The sequence below is a fragment of the Panthera pardus genome, unplaced genomic scaffold (assembly GCF_024362965.1).
Source record: "Panthera pardus isolate Hobbes unplaced genomic scaffold, ASM2436296v1 HiC_scaffold_24, whole genome shotgun sequence".
In the NCBI taxonomy this organism is placed as follows: Eukaryota; Metazoa; Chordata; class Mammalia; order Carnivora; family Felidae; genus Panthera; species Panthera pardus.
Window position 1 is genome coordinate 60,678,342 of NW_026526810.1, and position 25,311 is coordinate 60,703,652.

Consider the following 25,311-nt stretch of genomic DNA (forward strand, 5'->3'; position numbering starts at 1 on the left):
GTAGGCAAATCTACAGAGAAAGAAAGCAGGTGAGCAAGTAGGGGTCGGCATGGGGGACAGTGGGGATGACTGCTAATGGGTTAAGGGGTTTCTCTTAGAATTAGGTAGCTGTGATGGATGCACATACTGGTGAAGATACCAAAAACTACTGAATTGCACACTTTAACAAGGGTGGACTTCATAGTATATGAATTATGTCATCAAATTTGCACATCCAGCAGTCAGATAATGTCAACTCTTACTGAGGCTGTGGGGAAAAGGGAACCTCTGCACAGTGCATTTAGGGAGGAGTGGAGATTAGTATAGCTGGCTCTGGCAATTCCAGGTTTAACTGAGAACATGCACTCCCTACGAGTCATCAATTCCTCTTCTAGGGAGATAACCAAATGAAACCTTCGTATACAGACACGGGGCTTTCTCTGGAGCAATATATGCAATAATGAAAAACCGGAAACAACCTAGTGATTATGTTCATTAGAATAATGGATAGATGATAATAGCAAGTAATAGCAGCTAACATTTATTGGATGCTTGCTCGGTACCACGTACTACTCTACCTGCTTTATTTGAATTAAACCATTTACTTCTCACCCAGCCTTGTGAGGTAGGTATTTTCACTATTCCTATTTTACAGGTCCTGACCCCCATGCAATGCTGCTTATATACTATACTCACTTAACGGAGTATGGTACAACTGTGAAAAGGAATAAACCAGATTTACAAAATCAACAATTACAGATATCCAAAACATGATATTGAGAGAGTGAAGAGTTCTGCAGAGTGATACAGCAAAGAGGCCATCCAGCATGATGGTCAAGGGCTCGGGCTCCAGACCGTGATGGTGGGACTAATTCTTAGCCCCACCATTAATCAGCTGTGTGACCCTGGGCAAGTAACCTCTCTGTGCACCTTCATTTTCTAAAAGGAGGATAACAATAACAGTGCTTCTGCAAAGAGTCATTGAAAGGATGGAGACTCTCTCTTGCGCAGCTCCAGGCACAGCATAATCACTCACTATAGGTTTCCTACTGTTGTTACCAAGCATGCAGTCTGCTACACTGTGCACATATGTAAACAGTACCCGCAAAACCATATTGTTCATAGATGCCTGCATGTGTGTATAAACATACATACAAACATCTGCCTGTATGTATACAGAGACTGGAAAGCCACTCACTGGTTTCATGATAGAGTTTATCACTAGTAACATGGAAGACGAGAACGGCATTGGGAGGTAACATGTCAAATAAAATTTCACTTTTATCTGTAATGCTTCATTTTTTAAATTACAAAATATTGAATATGTGGCAAAATGTTAATAGCTACTTCCACGTGGTGGGAATATGGGTGTGTTGTCTTTTGTATGTTTCTTTATTTTCAAAATTTTTTCAAAAATATTTTTTAAAGATTAAGTAAAGATCCAGCAACACAAACATCAAAAAAATTGAATGTGCTTTTTCTTTAGGGCCTCCAATAAAAATCTTTTGCTTAATATTACTCACATACTTGCTTAATATCAAAGAAATAGTTGAGTGCCTTACTTCTTTACTTAGCTAATTTTACACAATTTACTTAAAACACATGGTTAGTAATCCAATCTCTCTGCCCACATGCACAAGTTAGTTACGATGAATTCAACATGCTGACCTGAGCATCAGAAAAGAAATAAAAATGAGACAAAGATGAGTCGTGATTTATATAGCCTAAGAAATATATCTTCAGAGCTGCCCAGGAATGGGCGCTTCTCAACGCTGACACAGGTCTGAGTGTATACGCCACACCACGCACTAAACATTTGTGTTTGCAGCAGTAACTAAGACTGTACCCGCACAAGAAGAGAATGCGCTGAAAGGATCAAATCCAGGTCAGACTGCATTGGAGACTCCTACTAGTAGGGCATTTGCAAACCAAGATGATGGTGCTGTAATGAGGTCCCAGTTTGCAGAATCTTTTCTTCTTGGCTTCTCTCCAGAAAGATGTGCTTTCAAAAAGCACACCCATCAGTGACTGTTTCAATGAAATGGTTTGGAGTTACTATTTCCCTCCATGCCCCCTACCTTCTAGGGAGCTTTTGGGGGTCATCTTTTGCTTTAGTAGTTCATTTTCCCGTTGAGAATTCTGTTCTCTTGCTTCAAAGTTGGGCTTCTACCATGCTCCTGCTTAGCAATGCCCTTCCCCAATGCCCAGATCCCTTGGAGCCTCTCTCCATGGTCTCTGGATGTCGGGGCAATGGTAGCGGTTGGGGGTGTGGAGGCAGGAAGGAGAGGAGCCAACCTAAGGTTCTTTCCCCACTGCAAACCTTTTACTACTGGTCAGTGGCTGCTCTGTAGACTACAGGCAGTCACATACACCCTGGACTTCCCAGGACAACTCTGATCTCAGTGATTCTACCCTGCTCTTCTCCAAACAGTCGCCTTCCATTTTATCATCTCCTTTTCAAAGGGGATTCTTGAAAGTCACAAAGGATTGGGAGAAGACACAGCTTAGTGCAAGGAGCTTCAGCATCAGCTAGACTTGATTCCAATTCTAACTCTGGCAGTTATTAGAAGACTTAGAACAAGTTAATCGATTTTTCTAAATTTCAGTTTCAGTTTCTTTATCTATAAAATTGAGATTAAAATCAACCACATCTTATTATTGTGAAGATTAAATGAATATATGCAAAACAGTATACCAGGTATAGAGCAAATGGTCAATAAAGGATAGCCATTATGGAATCTCCCATCATAGAGGTAAAGGAACTTCTTAAGAATGCATGGCAACAGTTTCTGACTACACGTGAAGTAGGTGGTGTTATTCACAAAGTATTATCTCACAGGAATATCATTAAGATGTGTCCTGAAAGCAAACCAAAGAATTCACTCTAATTTTTCAGATCTGAACACAGATTCCAAAAGTCCTATCTAGAAGCTCAACTTTGGTGTAGGTATGGCAAAAATTTCTCAACCAAATAAAATAAGAGAAGCTACAGGCATACCTTGGAGATCCTGCAGGTTTTGTTCAACACCACTGTAATAAGCAAATGTTGCAATAAAGAGAGTCACATGAATTTTTTGGCTTCACAATGAAAATTAAAGTTACATTTACACTATACTTCAGTCTATTGAGGGATAACATTACGTCTAAAAAATGTACATACCTTAATTAAATAATACTTTATTGCTAAAACATGCTAACCATCTGAGCTTTCAGTGAGCTGTAATCTTTTTGCTGGTGGAGGGTCTTGCTTCAAGGTTGATGGCCACTGACTAAGGTAGTAATTGCTGAGGGTTGGGTGGCTGTGGCAATTTTTTAAAATAAGACAACAATGAAGTCTGCTACATCAACTGACTCTTCTTTTCATGGATGGCTTCTCTGTAGCATGCAATGCTGTTTGATAGGATTTTACCCACAGTAGAACTTCTTCCAAAGTTGAATCAAATCCTCTCGAGCCTTGCTGTCATTTTATCAACTAAGGTTACATAATTTTCTAAATCCTTAGCTGTCATTTCAACAATCTTCACATGATTTTTTTCAAAAGTAGATTCCATCTCAAAAAAACACTTTCTTTGCTCATCCAAAAGAAGCAACTCCTCATGTATTAAAACTCTATCATGAGATTGCAGCCATTCAGTCACATCATCAGGCTCCACTTTCAGTTCTAGTTCTCTTGCTATTTCCACCAAATTTTCAGCAGCTTCCTCCACTGAAGTCTTGAATCCTCAAAGTCATCCATGAGGGCAGGAATCAGCTTCTTCCAAACTCCTGTTCATGTTGATATTTTGACTTCTTCCCATGAATCATGAATGTTCTTAATGACATCTAGATAATGAATACCTTCCAGAAAGTTTTCAGTATACTTTCTCCAGATCCCTCAGCAATCTATGACAGCTAAAGACTTATAACATATATTTCTTAAATAATAAAACTTGGAAGTTGAAATGACTCCTTCATCCATGGGCTGCAGAATGGATGTTGTGTTAGCAGGTATGAAAACAACATTCATCTCAGTGTACATCTCCATCAGAGCTCGAGTGACCGTGTGAATTGTCAACGAACAGTCATATTTTGAAAGGAATCTTTTTTTCTAAGCAGTACGTCTCAAAGGCAGGCTTAAAATATTCAGCAAACCATTTTGTTAAAAGATGTGCTATCATCCAGGCTTTGTTGTTCCATTTATAGAGCACAGGTAGAGCAGATATGGCACAGTTCTTAAGGGTCCTAGGATGTTCAGAATGGTAAGTGAACATCGCCCTCAACTTAGAGTCACCAACTGCATAAGCCCCCAACAAGAGAGTCAGTTTCTGCTTTGAAGCCAGGTACTGACTTTTCTTCTCAAGCTATGGAAGTTCTAGATGGCATCTTTTTTTCCAACAGAAGATTGTTGTCTACATTCAAAACTTGTGGTTTAGCATAGCCACCTTCATTAATGATCTCAGCTAGCTCTTCTAGATAACTTGCTATAGCTTCCACATCAGCCCTTGCTACTTCACCTCATACTTTTAAGTTATGGAGATGATTTCTTTCCAGAAATCTCATGAACTAATCTTTGCTAGCTTCAAACTTTTCTCCTGCAGATTCTGCACCTCTTTCAGCCTTTATAGAATTGAAGAGAGTTAGGGTCTTGGTCTGGATTAGGCTCTGACTTAAGGAATGCCGTGACTGGTTTGGCCTTCTGTCTAGACCACTCAGACTTTCTCATAGGAAACTGACACAGAATCAGGGTTTTAGAAATCACGTGGGAAGAGACTGAAAAGCAGAGGTCTTGCGGTGTGATCAACTTCAGAGGGTTTAAATAAACTGAGATTCAGTTTTCATCAGCCCCAGGAGGTTTAAGTAACTTTGAATTCAGTTGCTAACATTCTTAAATGCAGAGACTTCACATAAGAAGTCAGCGTTCTGACCTCTCTTACACAACTGGAAGGCACAGCAACAAAGAGTGGCATCTCTGCACCTCAGCCTCTCAGTGTGTGGCGCTTCCTGTCACTTGCTGGCGTATGGCAGTCCTGAGGTGGTCAGGCGGTGCCATCTACCAGCTTGTCTGCACAGATGACTTTCTTACACTCAGTGCACTTCACTCATTGTTGCTGCCCGCCTGAACTCTCTAAGCTTCAACGTTTTGGTTGGGAGACTTGCTGGAAGGCTAGTGTGACAAGTCAGGGAGTCAAGGGATGAGATCCCAGACTACTGAACCAGCCTTCTAATTGATCTTCCTCCCCCACTCCATCCTACTGATGAGTGCAGTCTCAATTGGTAATGCAGAACTCTGAGAATGTCACTTCCCTTCTTGAAACCTTTTAGTGACTCTCAATCAACTATAGCCAGGGTTAGCAAAGGTTTTCTGCAATGGCCAGAGAATAAATATTTTAATTTTTTTTTGTAGGACAAGTTATTTTTCTTTAATATCTGAATCATAGCTATATCCCAGACAATTCCAATATAGATCATTTAGGCTAGATAAGCTATATATTTAAGATATATAAAATCAAGTTGTTGATTTTAAGAGTATGTTGTCTTTTTAAAAACATTTTTTTATTGTTTATTTTTGAGAGAGAGAGAGACAGAGACAGAGCATGAGTGGGGGAGGGGCAGAGAGAGAGGTAAACACCAAATCTGAACCAGGCTCCAGGTTCTGGGCTATCAACACAGAGCCCAACATGGGGCTCGAACCCACAAACCGCAAGAGCATGGCTTGAGCCGAAGTTGGACACTTAACCCACTGAGCCACCCAGGCACGCTGAGGTACGTTATCTTAAAAGTATAGTCCATCCAAGGGCACCTGGGTGGTTCAGTTGGTTGGGTATCTGGTTTCAGCTCAGGTCATGATCTAATGGTTTGTGAGTTCGAGCCCTGTGTTGGGGTCTGTATTGACCACTCAGAGCCTGGCGCCTGCTTCAGATTGTGTCTCCTTCTCTCTCTGTCCCTCCCCAGCTCATGCTCTGTCTCTCTCTCTCAAAAATAAACATTAGAAAAAAAATTTTTTTAAAGTATAGTCTATTCCATTTTAAGGCTGATCTATAAAGTGGAAAAGAATGCAGAGTGTTAGATCCTTTTACAACAGCTGAAAGATAATCAAAAGATCATTGCCTCAGATTGTGAAAGGGAATTTATATTGAGTTTCTCTAATTTTTTCTAGGTATTTTCATTTTTTAAAGTTTAATTATTTTGAGAGAGAGAGAAAAAGAGAGAGAGAGCAGGGCACGGGGAGAGCGGGAGAGAGGGAGAGGGGGAGGGAGAGGGGGAGGGAGAGGGGGAGGGAGAGGGGGAGGGAAAGAGGGAGGGAGGGAGGGAGGGAGGGAGGGAGAGAGAGAGAGAGAGAGAGAGAGAGAGAGAATATCCCAAGCTGTCAGCACAGAGCCTAGCATGGGTCTCAGTCCCATGAATCACGAGATCATGAACTGAGCCGAAACCAGCCAGGCGCTCCAAAGTATTCTCTTTTTTTATTTTAGTTCATACATGATGTTACATTAATTTCATGTGTACAACACAGTGCTTCAACATCTCTATACATTATACTATGCTCTCCCCAAGTACAGCTACTATCTGTCACCATACGATGCTATCACAAAGCACTGACTATATTCCTTATGTTGTGCCTTTTATTCCAGTGACTTACTCACTTCGTAACTGGAAGCCTGTATCTCCCACTCCCGTTTACTCACTTTGCCCATCTTCCCATTCCCTCTCCGCTTTTTGCCATATGATTTCTGCGACTGTTCAACTCTGCTGTTGTAGTGTGAAAAGAACCATTAAAACAATACATGAACGAACAGCAGTGCAAATGCTGTGTTCTAACAACCTTTATTTATAAAAACTTGTAGTGGGCCAAATCTGGCCCATGGGCCATAGCTATGTTTGCTGAACGCTGAACTACAGTATAGGATTCAAATTCCCCATTATGGCAATCAAGGGTCGCTCTGTTCTAAACTTAGTTTACTTGTCCATCTTACATTTTCAGACATGGATCTGGTTTTATACTGTCCTTGGACAAATCACTTAACCCTCTGAGCCTCAATTTCCTCATCTGTAAAAGCAGGGATAATACCACACTTAACACCACTGCTGTGAACAGTGTAGAACGCATTGTATATGATTGCTTATCAAATACCCTTTCCTTCCCCCTCACTCCCTGTCCCAGCCAATCTATTCACTGCTCTTTGCATCATGGCTTTTCTCGCCTTGCAAGTTGCTCTTACTGTTCCCTCGATGACTTTCTTACTCATTTCCATAAGTTCAAATTCTTCCCAATCTGCTCTCAGCTTAAGTGCCAAAGTCATGAAAGCTTCCTTCACCTCTCCTAGCCAGAAGTAATTACTCTTTTCCCAAGTGAAAGAGCACTTTGCGCCTCTCTTCAGGCACTTAAGGACTTTTCATTTTAGGACTGTATAGGTGTCTGATTTCCCTTAAACCACGGGAACCACTTGAGGACAATGATCATGCCTTGTGCATTTCTGGGTCTCCTCCCTATTCCTACATCAAGCGGTCTCCCATGCACAAGGGAGCTGTTAGCAAATACCTAAGTGGCAAATGAATGATTTGATTGGTAGTTCCCCCCTCCCACTTTAATCAAGTCTAAATGTTTAGTAAATACCCAGAGTTGTAGAATAATTAGCTTTTCCATTTATCCCTGGGGTGGGGAGTAAAAACATTTAAAAATCTAGTTCTAGTTACTGATTAGCTGACTGAGTCCTGAATAAGCAAAAAGAAAGGGCATTTAAGGCCACCCAAATGTGCTAAATATTTATACATGTCAACTTATGTACACATTCCAGGATTCCTAAAAGTATCCACACGACATTGCCCAAAAGAAGACTGAGGCTCAGTGAGGTTAATGCAGCTTTTCCTGAGTCTGGAATTTGCTCCTCTCACCTAGGATTTAAGAACTTTCTGCTTTAAAGAGCTAACTCCTAGCCACTTACATGCTCAGTCTCTCCCGTGGCTCTATTGTGCATGGACTTGTTTTTGGTTCTGGCCTAGATGTTGGTTCTATTTTTGTTTGTGGTCTAAATATTTACTCTAGAAAATCACACATAGTTAGTTCCTCATGATTTCTCATAGGCAAATAACTAGACTTGATTTCAAAGTTCCACAGCATCCCCTCCACCCCCAAAAATCTGAAATATAGGGGAAAAAACAAATAAGTTAGAGAACAAAAATGACTATTCTCAGTTCATAAATGCCTCAGTAAATCTATTAAAACCCCTACCTTTTCTTCTTCCTCATTATAATGAATCTCTAAAGAGTTATTGAGGGCCCTGGTAAATTTCAAATGCTGCCAAAGTCTGCTGAAGAAAGGTGCAAATATGAGATGAGGCCAGAACACATGTTTTCTGACATTCCTGCTTAGTCCTTACTTTATAGAAGTGATCTGCAACCTTGGTTTCATATTAGAACTATCTGGGGAGGAAAGTCTGCTTCTGCTTAGAATGTAGAAAAGTGTAACAATATTTTTCCCATCCTTGGATGGATAACCTACAAAATCACACTTTTTTCTTGAACCCTTTGGAGATCTAGTGGTGTTGTGAGTTGCAATACAAAGAATGGCATGCCTTTCTGTTCATAGGCTTGGGTTCCCCACTATTACAAACTCATTTTCTGGAAGAGCTTAAAACTGGGTATACCTGGAGCGCCTGGGTGGCTCAGTCGGTTAAGCGTCCGACTTCGGCTCAGGTCATGATCTCACAGTCTGTGAGTTCGAGCCCCGTGTCGGGCTCTGTGCTGACAGCTCAGAGCCTGGAGCCTGCTTCCGATTCTGTGTCTCACTCTCTCTCTGCCCCTCCCCTGCTCATGCTCTGTCTCTCTCTGTCGCAAAAATAAATAAAAACATTAAAAAAAATTAAAAAAAAAAAAACTGGGTATACCTTTGGGTCTTCTACAGGCTGATTTATATACCCACAGCTAAACCAAACCAAGTCAGAACCCGCTGACTTCAGGAGACTGAAGGACAATGTCTTTATTCTTTTGACAACCAGGATTTCGGTGGTTCATAGTATACAAAACAGAACACACTGAAATCATCATGAAGTTTACAATACCAGAAGTGCCTTCATTTATGACCATAGGAATTGAACACACCAACCAATCAAGAGCTAAGTGAGAGATCGAGGAGGTGGGGTAGAGTGTTCAGGCTGTTATACACTGATTGTCATTATGGGAAAACCAATACTTTAGAGCAGTGTGTTCAAACTGTCCTCCAAAGAGCCTTAGCATTCAGCAAAGGTGCCTCAGGGAGAGGAGGAAGAGTTAGGGGATCCTCCAGATCCCAACATCTGCAAACCCTGCTTCAGCTAGAAAAGCTTTATCTGTTTTATTTATGTATGTTTTCTTCTGAACAGAAAGAGATCCATTAAAAAAAATTGGAAAACCCCTGTGTATGGACTTCAAGAGACCCCATTGAAGCCTCTGGGGGAAAGAGAAAAAAAAATAAACAGCCTTCCTCTCTGGGAGAATGAGAACCAACACAAGTCTTCTTCCTAAAGAACTATCCAGGAATATCTTGGAGCTGGATAACTGATTAAGAGGACAAGGCCTTTTAAAAGGATGATACATGGGACACCTGGATGGCTTGTTGGTTAAGCATCTGACTTCAGTTCAGATCATGATTTCGTGGTTCACAAGTTCAAGCCCTGCATCGGGCTCTGTGCTGATAGCTCAGAGCCTGGAGCCTGTTTCGAATTCTGTATCTCCCTCTCTCTCTGCCCCTCCCCACCTCCTTCTCTCTCTTTCTCTCTCTCTCTCAATCTCTCTCTCTCTCAAATAAGCATTAAAAAAAAATTTAAAGGATGATTTTTCTGATAGCCATTGCCACCGGTTTCCAGGTTTGGGGCTCTGATAAAACAGCAAATCTTTAAAAATCAAAACATGGCCAGTTTACCACTCACCTCTGCTTGCTACTTTCTAGTTATGTTCTAAGGTTGTGAGATCAACAGTATCTGGCAAAGACTCACAGGTAAGAACTGTGGAGAAAGATCCAGGTGGGCTAAAATGTGGGAAAAATAAGAGCCCACTGGAGTACCCACTGACTTCTCATAAAGGCAAGAGTTACCTCACATTTCATCATGGTCCTTTTTTTTTTTTTTTTTTTTTTTTTTTTTTTTTTTATAGTCTTGCTTGGAATTTTGCTTGATCTTCCTGATTTCAGTTCTATTCTACTCTCCAATTTCTACTGGCTTTCTTTGCTTTTAATAAACCCAGAACAAAAATGAAATGGATCCATCTGATTCCATCCTACCTAACACTCCTCTAAGCTTACTTCTGTGACTGCAATTAATGTTTTTTGTTTTGTTCTGTTTTCGTCAACTGCTCTTTCCCTTTTCCTTTCTTTATCATTTCAAATAACTGAATTGTAACAAGACTGTCAAGTTGTTCAAAAACAACTTTTGAATAATAAGTATGAGTCTAGGATACACACACACACACACTTCTCAAAAATATATAAACATTAAAAATTCACTACACACACACACACACACACACACACACAATGGAATATTACTTGGTGATCAAAAGAATGAAATCTTGCCATTTGCAACAACATGGATAGAACTAGAATGTATTATGTTAAGTGAAATAAGTCAGTAAGAGAAAGATAAATATCATGATTTCACTCAAAGGTGGAATTTAAGATACCAAACAGATGAATATAGGGGAGGGGAAGGGAAGGAAAAATAAGATAAAAACAGAGAGAAAGGCAAACCACAAGAGACTCTTAAATACAGAGAAGAAACGGAGGGTTGCTGGAGAGGTGTTGGGTGGTGGATGGGTTAAATCAGTGATGGGCATTAAGGAGGGCACTTGTTGGGATGAGAATTATACACAAGTGATGAATTGCTAAATTCTACTCCTGAAATCAATACTACACTATTTGTTAACTAACTTGGATTTAATTAAAATTAAAAAAAAATGAGTAAATGGTCTGGAAAATCAAAACTATGGAGATTGCTAGGGGTTGGGGTGGGGGGGAAGGATGAAAAGACCACAGAGGATTTTTAGGGCAGTCAAAATATCTGTATAATATTATTATGATGGATCTATGTCATTATATATTTATCCAAACCCTTAGAAAGTACACCAACAGTGATCCCTAAGGTAAACAATGGACTTTGGGTGATTATAATTGTCTGTATAGGTTCATCAGTCATAACAAATGGACTCTCTGGTGAAGAGTGCTGATAATGGGGGTGGCTATGCCTGGGTAGGGACCAAGGGTATATGGAAAATCTCCGTACCTCTCTCTCTCAATTTTGCTGTAAATCTAAAACTGCGCTCAAAATACAAAGTCTTTTTAAAAATGAAAACAAAAGGGTAAGTGGTCCCCACAAAATATCATCCTGTTTTAAACACCTATTGGTGGATATTTGTTAGAAGTTCTCTTAAATGACAGTGACCAATTCATTTCAGAAAGTGGAAAATATATAATCTAGTGATATTACCAGGGTTAGATTTGTTAATAGTCACTCTCTTTTGTAATGTAGATAATAGGACCAAGGGAGTGACTTCAGGAATACGGAAGGAGTTTTTGCCTGTAGTGCCACTAGCTTCAAAGAGGAATCTCTGTTACCCATCCAGTACTGTGTGACCTAAAACAACAGTCACTGCCTGACCCAGACTACGCATACACCTTCACTGAAGATATTCAAAGTCAATGGTGTCAGAAACACTGGTGGATAGCGGCAAAGAAAAGGGAGGCATTGCAGGGAACACAGTTCTTGAAAGTCATGTTTGGTAAAAGCATGAAATCTGACCAGCTGTAATGTGAACCTGTTTAAGGAAGACTTTAATATCACTCATCACTAAAGACAGAAGGTCAAAATAGTCCAGAGAGGGAACAAGGCAGGCTCTGTGCACCAATGAAAACAGAAATGGTCCTGTAAGTCAGCATGGCATAGGGAATACTCAAGGTCCCTAAAAAGCAGGATTATAAAAGCTGAAGGTACAAACCACTATGTCACTAGACTTATCTGAAAATTTAAGGCCACGTGAACCAGAATCTTTCTAACAAGTATGAGAACTCCATGGAAGAACATGATCAACAAAGGAACAGGAGAAAAACATGCCTTTGTCAATGGCCTAGTTAGTTTCCACCTAGGGCCCTCTGAATGGTGGATAAAGTTCTTGTTGGACAGAGAAGGGAGGTGTTGGCACCTACTGAAGATCACAATTTTAAAATACATAACTTGCCAGTCTGGCTACCCAGTGTGGGTTGGCTTTACCAATCATAGTTAGGAACAGCTTCTTCTATAAGCAAATGATTATATTTTTATGGTCTCCCTTTAAGAGAAAAAGTCAGGGAAAGCGAATAAGAAGCTACAAACATGAAATGCCAACTGGATATTCATTCACTCCTGTGCCATGATCTCCATGCAGCCTTGAACAAAGCAGTGTCAGGCCAAGGAACAAGGAACTGCACAGTCTTTGTGGAGATGTGAAAGTGGTTTTATTGCTTAAGAAAGCTCAATACCACATGATTTCTGGAACTTTGGATGGAGAAGGTTGAGGGAAACATCTTGTTATTTTCCTCATTAGGATTACTTGCATCATAGACAGCATTAACATCACAGAGGTGTTTTTTAATGTTGTGCTTTTAGAAGGACATAGCTATGCCAGGCTAGCCTTCCAGTCAGTGCCCAATAGACTAGGCATTAGAAGTCAGGCTCTGTGCATTCTGCGGAATTTGTGCAGGTCTTTTGATATTCTGATATTCCTCAAGTCTCTAAAAGGTACTGTCCTCATGCTGTTTCTCAACAACCATAAGGGGGCTAATGTCCAGCTTTGGTTCTAAATAAGTAAGTACAATCATGGAGACCAGGCAGGGGCTGTGGGAACCTCCCTCATTTCTATCCACTTTGACGATACTAACTCACTAGGTATTATTGAATTCTTGGTAGAACTATCACGGGCGATAATATTTATGAAAGCCAATGAAATAAGTAAAGTCACTCTTCACTCTTGAAGTAAAACACAAACAATGCAAAGACCAAACTCATTAACTCCTCAACGTAAAGGGAAATTTCTTCCTCACTGCAGCAGCTGATGAAAACATCATTGGCTAGTATATGTTTCCAAAGGGTAAGAAAATAAAACTCAGAGAAGAGAAGCATAGTCAGTATGAAATAATGGGTAACCCTAAAATCATTTATCTCAGGCAGGCCGAAAGGGCTATATATTTGGACAGACACACACTTTTCTAAGCTCATTCTCTCTTTTGGAGTCTGACCATTCACTTGACTACCCCTCCACCCCAGGCTCCCCAGATCAGTCTCCTAGCAGCCATGGTAAGACAAGACCAGCAGGAAAGTAATAACAGGTCTTTGACTTAAAAGATTTAGTTCCTTACACACCAGAATCTAGTCTTAAAGTTATTCTAGGATAAAAGAGCCCATCACTTCTTCCTAAGCTTGACAATTTTCCCTACCTCATTCCCAAGATATTTTTCTATTTACAATGAAGGAAGTCCTCTCAGAGATGGAATTTCACCAGCTACACAATCAGCCACTTCATAGTGTTTGTGGGCTATCACTTGTAGTACCCAAACAGACTTTGACTTCAAATGATTAATTGCAGAACAAAGCCTGCTTCCGTTTCCAGAGCTTCTCCCCCAGGCCACAGGGGAGTGGAAGTGGAGGGGTCCCTGGACTTGCCCTGGAATGCACCAGCAGTTAAAGCCAATCACTCTGCACTTGGTAGACGAAGCACCCCAAGCCGCCTGGCAATGTAGGTGCAGAGTGAAAGGTAACAGCACTGTGTTTCCTCGTTCAGGGAGGGGCATCTGGGAGACAGCTTGCAAACCAAAGCTGGCCCTGTGTAATAAATCTGCAACTTTAATTGCAACACACTGTTAGTCTTTGGAAGACCTTTCCAATCCTGATAATGAAGACATGCATGTGCTTGTAGACACCCCCCCCCCCCTTTTGGTTTTGGAACCTGTACCATCTACCAAGACTCACCAAAAACTAGAACTGATCAGAGCCTGTTTGCACAGAGGACTGAAATAAAAAGGGGGAGGAATCAGGGGAGACTGTGTGGAGCAGCTAGCCTTTCTGGCGCCCCTCAAATCGTGCTATCCAGGCAGACCCCTATTTCATCTATTCTATGCCCAAGGCAAGAGCTGTCAGGAGTCCCACAGATAAGCAATTTAGATATATTCTAGCTGAATGAAGGAGACTTAGTGTGGGTTTCCATTGCTGTCTGCCAAACCAAGGAAATAGAGTGTGGACAGATGCTCTCTAAGGTCCTTATTTGAGCTCCAAAAAGGTTGGAGGCTTGGCACAACCATGAATCCCAAGGATCTTCACTTCCTTGTTTTTTCTAGTTTTTTTTTTTTTTTTTTTAAGATAAATTGAAAGTAATATAGTCAAGAACAGAGAAGGTGATTGTTTTACCCCATTAACTAATCTTTCTTGTTCAGAACATGTCTATCTTCTTTAAGAAAGCTATTCAGATTTTAGATGCTAGGGCAAAAGCAACCCACATGGGGTATATTTGGGGAATTCTATTACAAAAACCCAAATAAATAAGACATCTCATCTATCAATAGCAGACAGCAAATTCTCTAATCAATTGCAACATGGCAAAGAAAGCACAGAGATCTTTTATTTGTTGAACAAATATTAATTGAGCGCCTACTATGTATAAGGAAATACATAAGGTGCTAGAGAGAAAACAAAGAAGTATATGCCGTTGTCCTTATCTTGTAGGGCTTACTATTTTCTTATGGGAGAAAATGTCTATAACTGAAAGAATGAAAAAGAAATCACTAATGCCAAAATTGAAGGGGCAGTAACCCTCTAGAGGTTTGGAGGAAAATGCTTACAGAGATTGGGGAAAACTTCAGGAAAGAGGCAAAATGTGATCAGTAGATTAAATCCTTCCAGAACGGGGTCTCATAACTTGTACAGCACTTAAGACATAATAGGTATTTTTAAAAGTATGTGTTTTTGCAACTACATGGATGGAACTGGAGGGTATTATGCTAAATGAAATTAGAGAAAGACAAAAATCATACGACTTCACTCATATGAGGACTTTCAGAGACAAAACAGAAGAACATAAGGGAAGGGAAACAAAAATAATATAAAAACAGGGAGGGAGACAAAACAGAAGAGACTCATAAATATGGAGAACAAACTGAGGGTTACTGGAGGGGTTGTGAGAGGGGGGATGGGCTAAATGGGTAAGGGGCATTAAGGAATCTACTCCTGAAATCATTGTTTCACTATATGCTAATTTGGATGTAAATTTTAAAAAATAAAAAATAAAATAAAAGACTAAGTTCATTCAAAAGCCCATACACAAATGTTTATAACAGCTTTATTTATAATAGTCAAAACCTGGATACAACCCAATTTTCCTTTAGTGGATGAATGGTTAAAAAACCATGGCATATCCACATTGTGGAATACTACTCAGCAATATAAAAGGAATAAATTATTGATATATACAACCATCTAGATGAATCCCCAGAGAATCATGCTGAGGGAAAATAGAAATATCAAAAGGTTACATACTGTATGATTCAATTTATATGATTTTTGAAATAAGATTTAGAAATGGAGAAAAGATTAGTGGTTGCCAGATTAGAGTATAGTGAGGGTGGGAAGGAACTGGGCATGGCTATGGAGGGTAATATGAGGGATCCTAGTGATGGAAACAGGAGAGAAAGGAACATCGTTCTTAGGTACATAAATGTCAGCATCTTGCTTATGATCTTTGACCATAATTTGGTAAGATGTTATCTTTGAGAGGGAATTGGATAAACAGTACATGGGATAGGTCTGTATTACTTTTTACCCTGAATGTAAGCTAACAATTGTCACAAAATAAAATATTTCATTAAAAACAAAAAATAAAAATAAAAAAATAAAAGTATGTGTTTAAATCAGGCTGATTACATGCTACAAATCTGTATTATGGGAATGCAAAATGCACATACATGAGAGACATGTGGACTGAGTACTAAGAAAAGGAAACACAGAAAAGATGGCACTTGGGCTAGCCCCAGAAATCATGCTGTGTGATTCCTCCAAAATGGGCACTGAACCTCCCAAGTCCAGGCCTTTGCCATGTGATTCCCAGAATGTCCTTACCCCTTTCCTCCCTAAGCGGCTTAATTTCATCTGTTCTGTCAATACCCAGCCCTTTCCTATCTACAATCATGGGATATCAGGGTTGGAATATACCTTCATGATCACCTAAACTTGGTGATCCTAAACTTGTTCCTAAACTTGGCTGAACGTAGTAAAAGTGAATGTAGAACATAGTAAGGGAACAGACCCTCTCTCTCCCACTTCCAAAGCTCACCTGAGATATTTAAGCAAGGGACGGGTGAAGCCAAGGCATTAATTGAGGCAACCACAAAATGTGCTCCTGCTCTGCCCTCTCTGTGGGGAGCTTCCTAAAACTGCAGATTTCTGGGCTCCACCCCTCACACTGGGACTCTGTTGCAATAGATCTATTCACTTTTTTACGAAGCTCTCCAGGTGATTTGAAAGACCATCAGATTTAGGAGCAGCTGATCTCCAATATTCTCCTACTGGCTTCTGAATTCTGTCTACAGTTTTCTGCTCGTTGTGGTCCTGTTTATAGCTACGTATCTTCCTAAAGTCCTCCCAACCTCCACGTTTCTTTGGGATCATTTCTTCCCCCAAACTCATAAGTCACACCAGATCTTCAATGTCCACTATCATGTTGCACTATGCTGTGAAGTCCCTTCTATGTCAAAAAACAATTTTTAGGCTCTATGCTGGAGAATGCACCATAGAATATATACAAGGAATGGGTTCATGTCCTAGAAGTGGGAAAAGACACATAAACTACTCAAATAACAAGCTGGGATGAATTAAGTCCTAAAGGATGTTCAAAACAAAACAAAACAAAACAAACAAAACAAAACGTGGTCAGAGACCAGAGGAAGAGGTAGTTCTTCTACTTAAGGACATGTCAGAAAATTTCTAGAGAAGCTGGTTTTGGAGGTAGTCCTTAATAAATGACTACATTTTGACCAGCAAGAAACCCAGGACAATACAATGTAAAGAAATTACCTAATGAGAACACAAGGCAAGAGTGCAGGTGTGAGAAACAATGAGTCATCGTGGTAGGTACATGTGAGATGAGGCTAGAGGAAATGAGGTTGGAAAGTGAGTTAAGGGCAAGTTGTTGGAGGCCCACGCTCTAATTCGGGAGAGAATATGGAATACTTGAAAGAGCTCTAGTGTCAAATAAGACCTCTATGTTTTATCCTCATTCTGTTGCTTACTAGTGACACTGTGATGCTAGCAGTTCTTTACTCTCTTCTGTGCTTCTGTATGAAATAGCAATACACCTTTTTCCCAGGGCTGTTGTAAGGACACAATGAGTTAATGAATATATATGCCATCCGCGGCCAATTCTCTTCCCTTTGACGTAACTGAAAACCACAGAACACATTTAAAGAAATAGATGTAATCTAACTTCTGTTTTAGAAAGAGAACTAGATACAATATTAAGGGACATTAGAGAGGAAATAGAAAACCTGTAAGTAGACAGAACAGAAGGATGTTACAATAACCCAGGTGAGAGATGAGGTCCTGAAGAGAGCAGTACTACTGTGAAAACAAGGTATAAAAGAATAACCATTGAGGAGGTAGAACCAAGAAGTGAGCAAAAGGTAGGAAAATGAATCTTGTGGAATTAAGGATGATTCCAGCTTTCAGCCTGCCTTTGGCTGCTAGGAAGAGGATACTGATGCAGATGACAGATTGGGTAGCCGAGAAGGGCCAGTCTCAGGTGACATGGGATACGTTCCAATGGGGTCTTACTGAATTACAGACGGAGGTTGGGCATGCTGTGGTAATGTTTAGTGTGCAGTAGGAGATGTGGGTCTAAGGCTTGGAACCAAGAGTTTGGTTGTGGGAAGGAAGACCTGGGAGGGGTTTGAGAAAGAGTTGGTAGGGGAAGCTACGAAAATAGTTGGGACTAGCTAGGGAGGAGGTATACAGCAGAAAAGAGGAACACTGACATGTGGACCTTTGGAAAGGTTCACTCTTTTTTTAAAAAAACTTTTTTTAAAAAATATTTATTCTTGAGAGAGAGACAGGGTGTGAGCAGAGCAGGGCAGGGGCAGAGAGAGAGGGAGACACAGAATTGGAAGCAGGCTCCAGGCTCTGAGCTGTCAGCACAGAGCCCGACAGGGGGCTCAAACCCACGAACAGCGAGATCATGACCTGAGCTGAAGTGGGACGCTCAAGCGACTGAGCCACCCAGGCGCCCCAGGAAAGGTTCACTCTTAGGCAACAGAAGAAAAGGAGGAGCTATCGAAGGAGATGGAGGATGAGTGATCACGTTCACAGATTTTTATGCAAAAGTAAAATAAATTTTTCTTGTTTAAGCAGTAGTTATTTTGGCCTTTGCTATGGCAGCTGAGGCTTTATCCTTACTGATGCAGGAAGGAGTGTGTGCCAATGAAAAAGACAAAAATGAACATAAACTCTTCTTGTGAGAAGCTAGAAGGGAAAGAGATGGAATGACAGTTTCCAGAGGACAAAGGGTCAAAAGAGATGTTCTAGGTTTTTCTCAAAGCAGTGATCCTGAACTTGTTACCATTTTCAAGTCTACCATCTCCTCTCCTTAGTCATGGAATGTTCTGCAGAAGTAGTTTTAAATTTATTGCTTGGGAAATCAGCAGGCTTTATTCTTTGTGATTATAATTCTGTTCATAAGTCAGCTCTTTGGGACACTTACTGTTTATTTGTACAGAACTGTCTTCAAATGTGATTTAGAAAAATTCAAAGGTTTGCTAATTAACTAGGGGGTGATTATTTGTATTATTAAAGGAGTCCTTCAAAATACAAAACTTCTTAGCAGTTAAGTGTACACAAATCATTTGACCATACAACAGAGGACTAGGGAAGAGAAAGTTAACTTGTTTGAAGTCACTGTAATGACCATGGCACTGTAATGACATGACTGTAAAATGCATGTCAGTGAGAGAGCAGAATGAGTAAAAATTTTAGTTTATGGAATTTTTTCCAGGAATAACTTTATCATAGAGAGGAATTTCTGCAATGTCTACACTGTGATCAATGGCTCCTTTGTGGGCTGAGTGGTGGCCTGTTTCTAACTCCTGGTCCTAAAGTGACCTGAGCAGGGGGCAGCTGTGAGGACAGCTTTCAGGATAACCCCACAACAGCTCTGAACTCTCTGCTGTCAACGGTATGGCAATTGTGTAATTAGCAATAATAGCTGCAAGTAATATACTTAAAACAGAAACTCTGTTGGTATTTAGCGGAACTAACCATCCATTCCCCCCTAGTGTAAATTATAGCTATACGTGTAATGAAATTTCTTATTTGCATTTTTCATAAAATTCACCAAACTCCTTATTTACTCATTACTTACTGATTATGGTTTTGTTTTGTTTTGTTTTTTAAATGGCACTTTTAAAGTCTGTTTTGGCTCAGGGTGAATTATTTGCCAAGATTTTATATTCCTGGAGTCATGAATCCTCTGAGACTTCTTTATCTTTTGCAAATTCATAGCTTATTTTGTGGGTGGTAGTAGTTTGTAGCCTCTATGTGCGCATGTGTGGGGAGTAGTCTTAGGATATCTTAAGTAGTGAAACATTTCATAAGAAGAGGTCCTATATGGGGCTCCTGGGTGGTTCAGTTGGTTAAGCATCCGACTTCGGCTCAGGTCATGATCTCACAGCTCATGAGTTTGAGCCCTGTGTCAGGCTCTGTGCTGACAGCTCAGAGCCTGGGGCCTGCTTTGGATTCTGTGTCTCCCTCTCTGCCCCTCCCCTGCTCATGCTCTGTCTCTGACTCAAAAATAAATAAAAAGATTAAAAAAAAGAAGAAAGGGTCCTATATACCAGAATAATTAAATGGAAAAAAAAAAAACAAAACAGAAGATGAGTAAAGCATAGTCAATAAAAGCAAAAAAAATTAGGTTACCTCCTTGTAATTATGCATATGCTTGGATAATCTGTTGATTTAATAAGTGGAAGAATTGTGTGTTCCAAAAACTCATTGCGTGTTTGGATAGCAAGAGGCACAAATATAAAAGTACATGAAAAGGTAAGATGAGACAAAGCTGCCTCTGAGGGTAAAAAATCTTGATGAACTTTAATAAATCATTAAATGCAATGTTAGGTACACATGAGCAGAGGAAAACATTTTTGTGTGCACACTTAAAAAAGGTTGTCTCTAAGACCAATATTACTACTGAGGGGAAGTACTTCGGGCAGGAGGCAAGTTGGCTAAAGACATTTACCAACCGAGAAGGCAATGAAAATTCTCCCTGCTGCACCCCGCCCCGCCCCCCAAATCTCTCCCAAGTTCACAGCCAGACCTTGGCTGGAAATGTCTTCTAATACAGTCTCTAATGAGCTGAAGAGCAAAGGTGGGAGGTATTATCTCAGACATGAAACACACTGTTTCTCAGAGTAGTAGAAAACTATTTTCTGGATTTATAGAGATTTCTAGCTAGAAGAGATCACAGTGAACATTTAATTCCTGCTTCACAATACATGTATCTAACACATGTGACCATTGTGTGTCCCCCAGGCAATAAGCGACTGGCCCAAGATTACATAGCAAATTACCAGCATAAAAATGTTGATTTTCAAGTCTCTATCTAGAGGTCTTTTTTGTACTACTGAGCAGTGCCTATCAACAGAAGGGGTAAGAGAGGGTCCTGGTACTTTCCACTGCAGCAGTAAGTTCCATCCAGTATTTGGCACAGCATGAGGACGGGTGGGCCACAGACCAAAGGTCTAGGGAGTGAGGCATTCTGGATTTGTGCCTAAACACAGAAGTTGCTCTTTTGCCTAATATTGGCTTAAATGCGAAGGACAATTTAGTGACATTAATATGCCATCACATAGGAGCTTGCTTTTCTACTGATAGAGTTAATCTGCAGGTAAATCACATCGCTGGTGAAATACTACGTCTCCCCTACTCAAACACAGACTTATGTCCTGACACCAACTTAAAGCTATGGTTTAGCATTCACTCACAAGGCACAAAAACACTGGATGTTTTTATATTGTCATTTGTGTGTTTAGAGATTATTCTGGGTTTTATGAGGGGCAGTTGTCACCCTATTATGAAGCTGTATCCATCTCAATCTTGCATCAAGCTCATGTGTATTGATGGAAACCATGCTAAGCAGCACAAGAAGTAAACACTCTATCACCACAGATTGACTACAAATAACCTAAAGTTCTCAACACTTCCACTTCATTTGGAAGTGCATTTATACCTTTGAAAATGCTCCTACTTCCCCTTTATTTTTCCTAATGATTTTTGGGATTTTAATTGGCCTTCAAATATAATTAAAAATCCAATAGGCAAAGGACACCTGGGTGGCTCAGTCGATTAAACATCCGACTTCGGCTCAGGTCTTGATTTCGTGTTTGTGGGTTTGAGCCCCACATCAGGCTCTGTGCGGACAGCTCAAGAGCCTGGAACTTGCTTCGGATTCTGTGTCTCCCTCTCTCTCTGGCCCTCCTCTGCTCACACTCTTTCTCTCAAAAATAAACATTAAAAAAAATCCAATAGGCAAAATTTCTTTTGATGGAATCCCACACTATAGTTTTTTTTTTCCTAATAATTCCAAGCTATCAGGATTTCATTTGGTTTTGGATTTCATTTTCATGTTATATTACTGTATCCTGACATTTAGTGTTGTTGGGACTTCTTGGCAAAGACTAATAAAAAATAATATTGAGCATGATTCAATGGGTGTCAAAACAATCATATTGTTTCTCATGTAATTATAATAGAAGAATTCATGTTAATTTGGTTATTTTAGCCCAATGAATATGTGATTCCAACAGCTTAGCAGATAGAGGACAATCAAAAAAAAAATCCTCACATCACAAAGAAACCCTGGATATTAATCAGTTTGTTTAACGGGATGAACAGTCATATACATAATGCGCTAGCATTTCCTAACAAATAGATTTCTGTAAACAAACCGCTTCCAAAAATATTTTATGAGCTGTCATTAGCTTCAGAGATGTTTTTCGAGGTTGGCAACCTTGGTGATCCATCTCACAAAAGCTCGGCTGGAATGAAGAGACCCCTGAAATTGCTAAATGAGGAGACCTGAGAAGGGTCCTGTGAAGTCATGACCCTTTCAAGGGGTTGGTTTACAGAGTGTGAAGTAGGCAATTCACCAGCTGCACCCAGGAAGCCATGCTGGAAATGCTGGTGGCTAGGAGAAAGGGACACTTTGAAGGATGGCTGGAGACCACTGCCCCTTCAGACTCACAATTAGTTTGCTCTAACTTCTGTGATAGGGAAAGTCTCCTTAATTTGGACTATAGTTCAATATCTCAACCCAAGATTATTAAGATAAAAAGCAATTAATTACCCTATCTGGTTTTGGGGGAGGCATTTTTTTTTTTTTTTTAGGGCTCCAACTATAAGGGCAAATTTACTAAGGATTACGCTTAAAATCTGTGATGGAAGGATCTTAAGCAAAGTGTGTCTATTCAGAACCCACCTCTGGAATGTCTGGCCTTCAGGTGTGGGTGTGGAGAGCTGATGGCCAGCTGATGCCCTGTTAGAAGGATAGGAGCTCAGCTCACACAACAAAACTTGTTCCACAGCAGCTTATTAGCCAAAAAGGCTAAATAAGCAACTGCCGGGTGAGAGCAAGAAGTTGGGTGCCGAGATTTTTAGGGTTCTTTTTCTCCACATTATTATTATCTACTTTCTTAAGAATGTCACAACAATTGCTTTGCATCAGTTTATCTAAACAATGGATATATTCATTGTAATTCCCGTGTTTTCAAAGAAGTAATGGTGGAGACATACGCTGATAAACATTTTTAAAGGTCTTTGACTTTTTCAGAAAAAAAGCAGGCTTTTGAAGAAATTCCTTGAGAAAATATTTTTGACTGTGTCAAAAATCTCTAAACCTTGATCCCTTTAAAAATAACTTTTAAAGGTGAAAAATATTAGTGTAGTGTGTGTGTGTGTGTGTATCATGCATACGTCTTGTCTTTGATTACAAAGTAAAGAACAAAAATTATGGAACTTCAGGTCTCAATGTTTAGTGAGATAAGGATGCTAGAATTACATAAACCATTTCCCTTAATTTGTAGAAGTTTTCTGTCTCCTACTCCACTTTGAAGGACACTCTCATACATCTGTTCTGCAGTAGTATAAGCAAGACCTTTTTGAAGTTTAAATGCATGACACCCTTTGTAGAACAGTGGCAACCTGATCAAAACAGCGATCAAGCAGAAATGCTTTTTTTTTTCCCTCCTGATAAACAGGGCCAAATTTAGTCTCTTTCTAGGCAGAACGAACACACACTCTCTCTTTCTCCCTATATTCAGAGGCGAGGCTTTTCTTCTACCCCCCACTAATAAAATCAGGAGGCTGCAACGAGTTTGAGCGGCGAGCAGTTTGATGTCCTCAGCAGGATACGAGGAGTCAGAAGTGGCGCTGTAAATCCAGAGTGGGGCTTCGACACTGTGTTAAGTGTGGCCCGAGTCTCAGAGATTTCCTTTTGATGCAAGTTCAGTATATTAATGGGAAAAGCATTCACTTTTATTTGTCTGTACTGTCTGCGACAGCAAGGCTGCCTCATTTAGCCTGGGCCAACGTGAAAATACACAGAGAAGCAATCTGTTGCAAATTAGCACAGCCCCCCTTTCATTTACTAGCTAGTAATTGGAAGGGGTTAAGAAAGTGTAACTTATCAGATCATGGGAGCATATCTGCTTGTGTGGACAGCATGCCTCCCCCGGATTTCTCCCATGAGCCCCCAGGCAACAATCTTTCCTCAATCTTGATCTGAAAGAAAATACTGATGTGTGTGAAATGTGCACACTTGGGGAGGTTTGAGACCGCAGTTTCCTAGACTCCTGAGGGGGGTATTGATGACTCCATTAGAACCTTACCTTTCTTTAGATATGGTTTTACTCTCCCGCTTCCAAATGGTCTTGAAGTCACTGCAGAACTCATACCACACCATAAACACGTAGTTGGGTGTGATCTCCTTCTCACCGGACTTTGGCTTCATCCCAAAGTATCCTACTGTTGTTTCAAAACTGCAACAAGTAGGGGGGAAAAACAGAGGATGAGAAACTGTCAAAACCATCAGGGCAAGGACGCTGGGGGCATTTCCCACATATTCATTCTCTAAGACAGAAGCCCAGCCTCATAGTGACTGTGGCTTACCCCAAGCCTCAGAAAATCTATTTGTTCAAACTGATTTTCCATGAAATCCAACCTGATACACCTGGCCACATCTTCTGTTCATGAAAATGAGGATGTAGAATTCCAGGGTCTTCATCTCAGTTCCACATCATTTACCAGCTCCTCGCTTTATGTTTAATGATCATATGGATTATAAAGGTGACATATTGATTCTGCAGCATTAGCGCTGGTTAGATAGCCCACCGGGAATAATCTGTTGAGTGTTTCATGGAAAATCAAGAGACTATTCTATCCTTATTCTGGCATCTTCTGGCTTCGTAATCTTGGGTCAATCACTCAGCATCAGACTCTCAGTTTTGTCAAGGGTAAAATAAGACTTAAAATAGATGATCTCTGAGAGGATTACATAGTAAAGCTTGATAGGATATAAGAATGCAAACCACCCATGTATAAAAAGAGATAAAACTGAAGGCACAGCAGGGTTTGGATGAAAAACCATCTTTGACCTTAAATATATGATCTCTAATCCTGTCAGAAAAGGATCCAGGTTTTCCAAAGTTGATTCTCAGGTATCGCTACGAATCTCCTGACCTACCCCATGGAGGCTCATTGCACAGCAGACAGCCGGGGCCTCCCAAGCAGCCCTTCTTGGAGGCGCTAGCTTTGTAGCAATTTATAGCTCTGCACTTGGTCCCCCACTCCCAGCCCCCACCCACCCAAAGCTTCACAAGCTCATTTGCCATGAGCAAGAACACTTAAATAAATGGCCCCCTTTTCTAGGGTGTTGGAAACTAATCAAAGCAGGAATGGCTGGCCAGGTTTACTACTCAGTGCTCTATCATCTGTTCAGACACAGCGTTGTTTTTTTTTGTTTTTTGTTTTTTGTTTTTTGTTTTTTGTTTTTTTTTGTGGCCATCCTGAACACTGAGCTTCTAATGGAGCTCTATTCAATGGCAATTGTAAAACCCTGAAGCCCCGTCACTATTACAGAGAATACTTTCATCTCGTTCTCAGTTATTGGGCAATATGTATCTCATAAGATTTTATCACATTTCACAGATGAACTGTTAATTGATTCCATGGCTATGATTAGGTGAGACCCAAGCTGGAGCTGCGGCTCCGAGTCCCATAAATTCTTTGTGCTTCTGTAAAGAATAAATCTGTTTTTAATGCAAATTAA

General features: G+C 40.3%; 1 protein-coding gene across 5 annotated transcripts in view; it reads right to left on the reverse strand.

Annotated features, from left to right (window-relative positions):
* FMN1 (formin 1) overlaps window positions 1–25,311 on the reverse strand; it is a 428,550-nt gene that overhangs the window by 12,751 nt on the left and 390,488 nt on the right. For all 5 annotated transcript variants that reach the window (XM_019435304.2, XM_019435301.2, XM_019435302.2 and 2 more), the window contains one exon: window positions 23,873–24,022. In XM_019435304.2, the coding sequence (XP_019290849.2) occupies window positions 23,873–24,022 (150 nt within the window). The remainder of the gene's footprint in view (window positions 1–23,872; window positions 24,023–25,311) is intronic.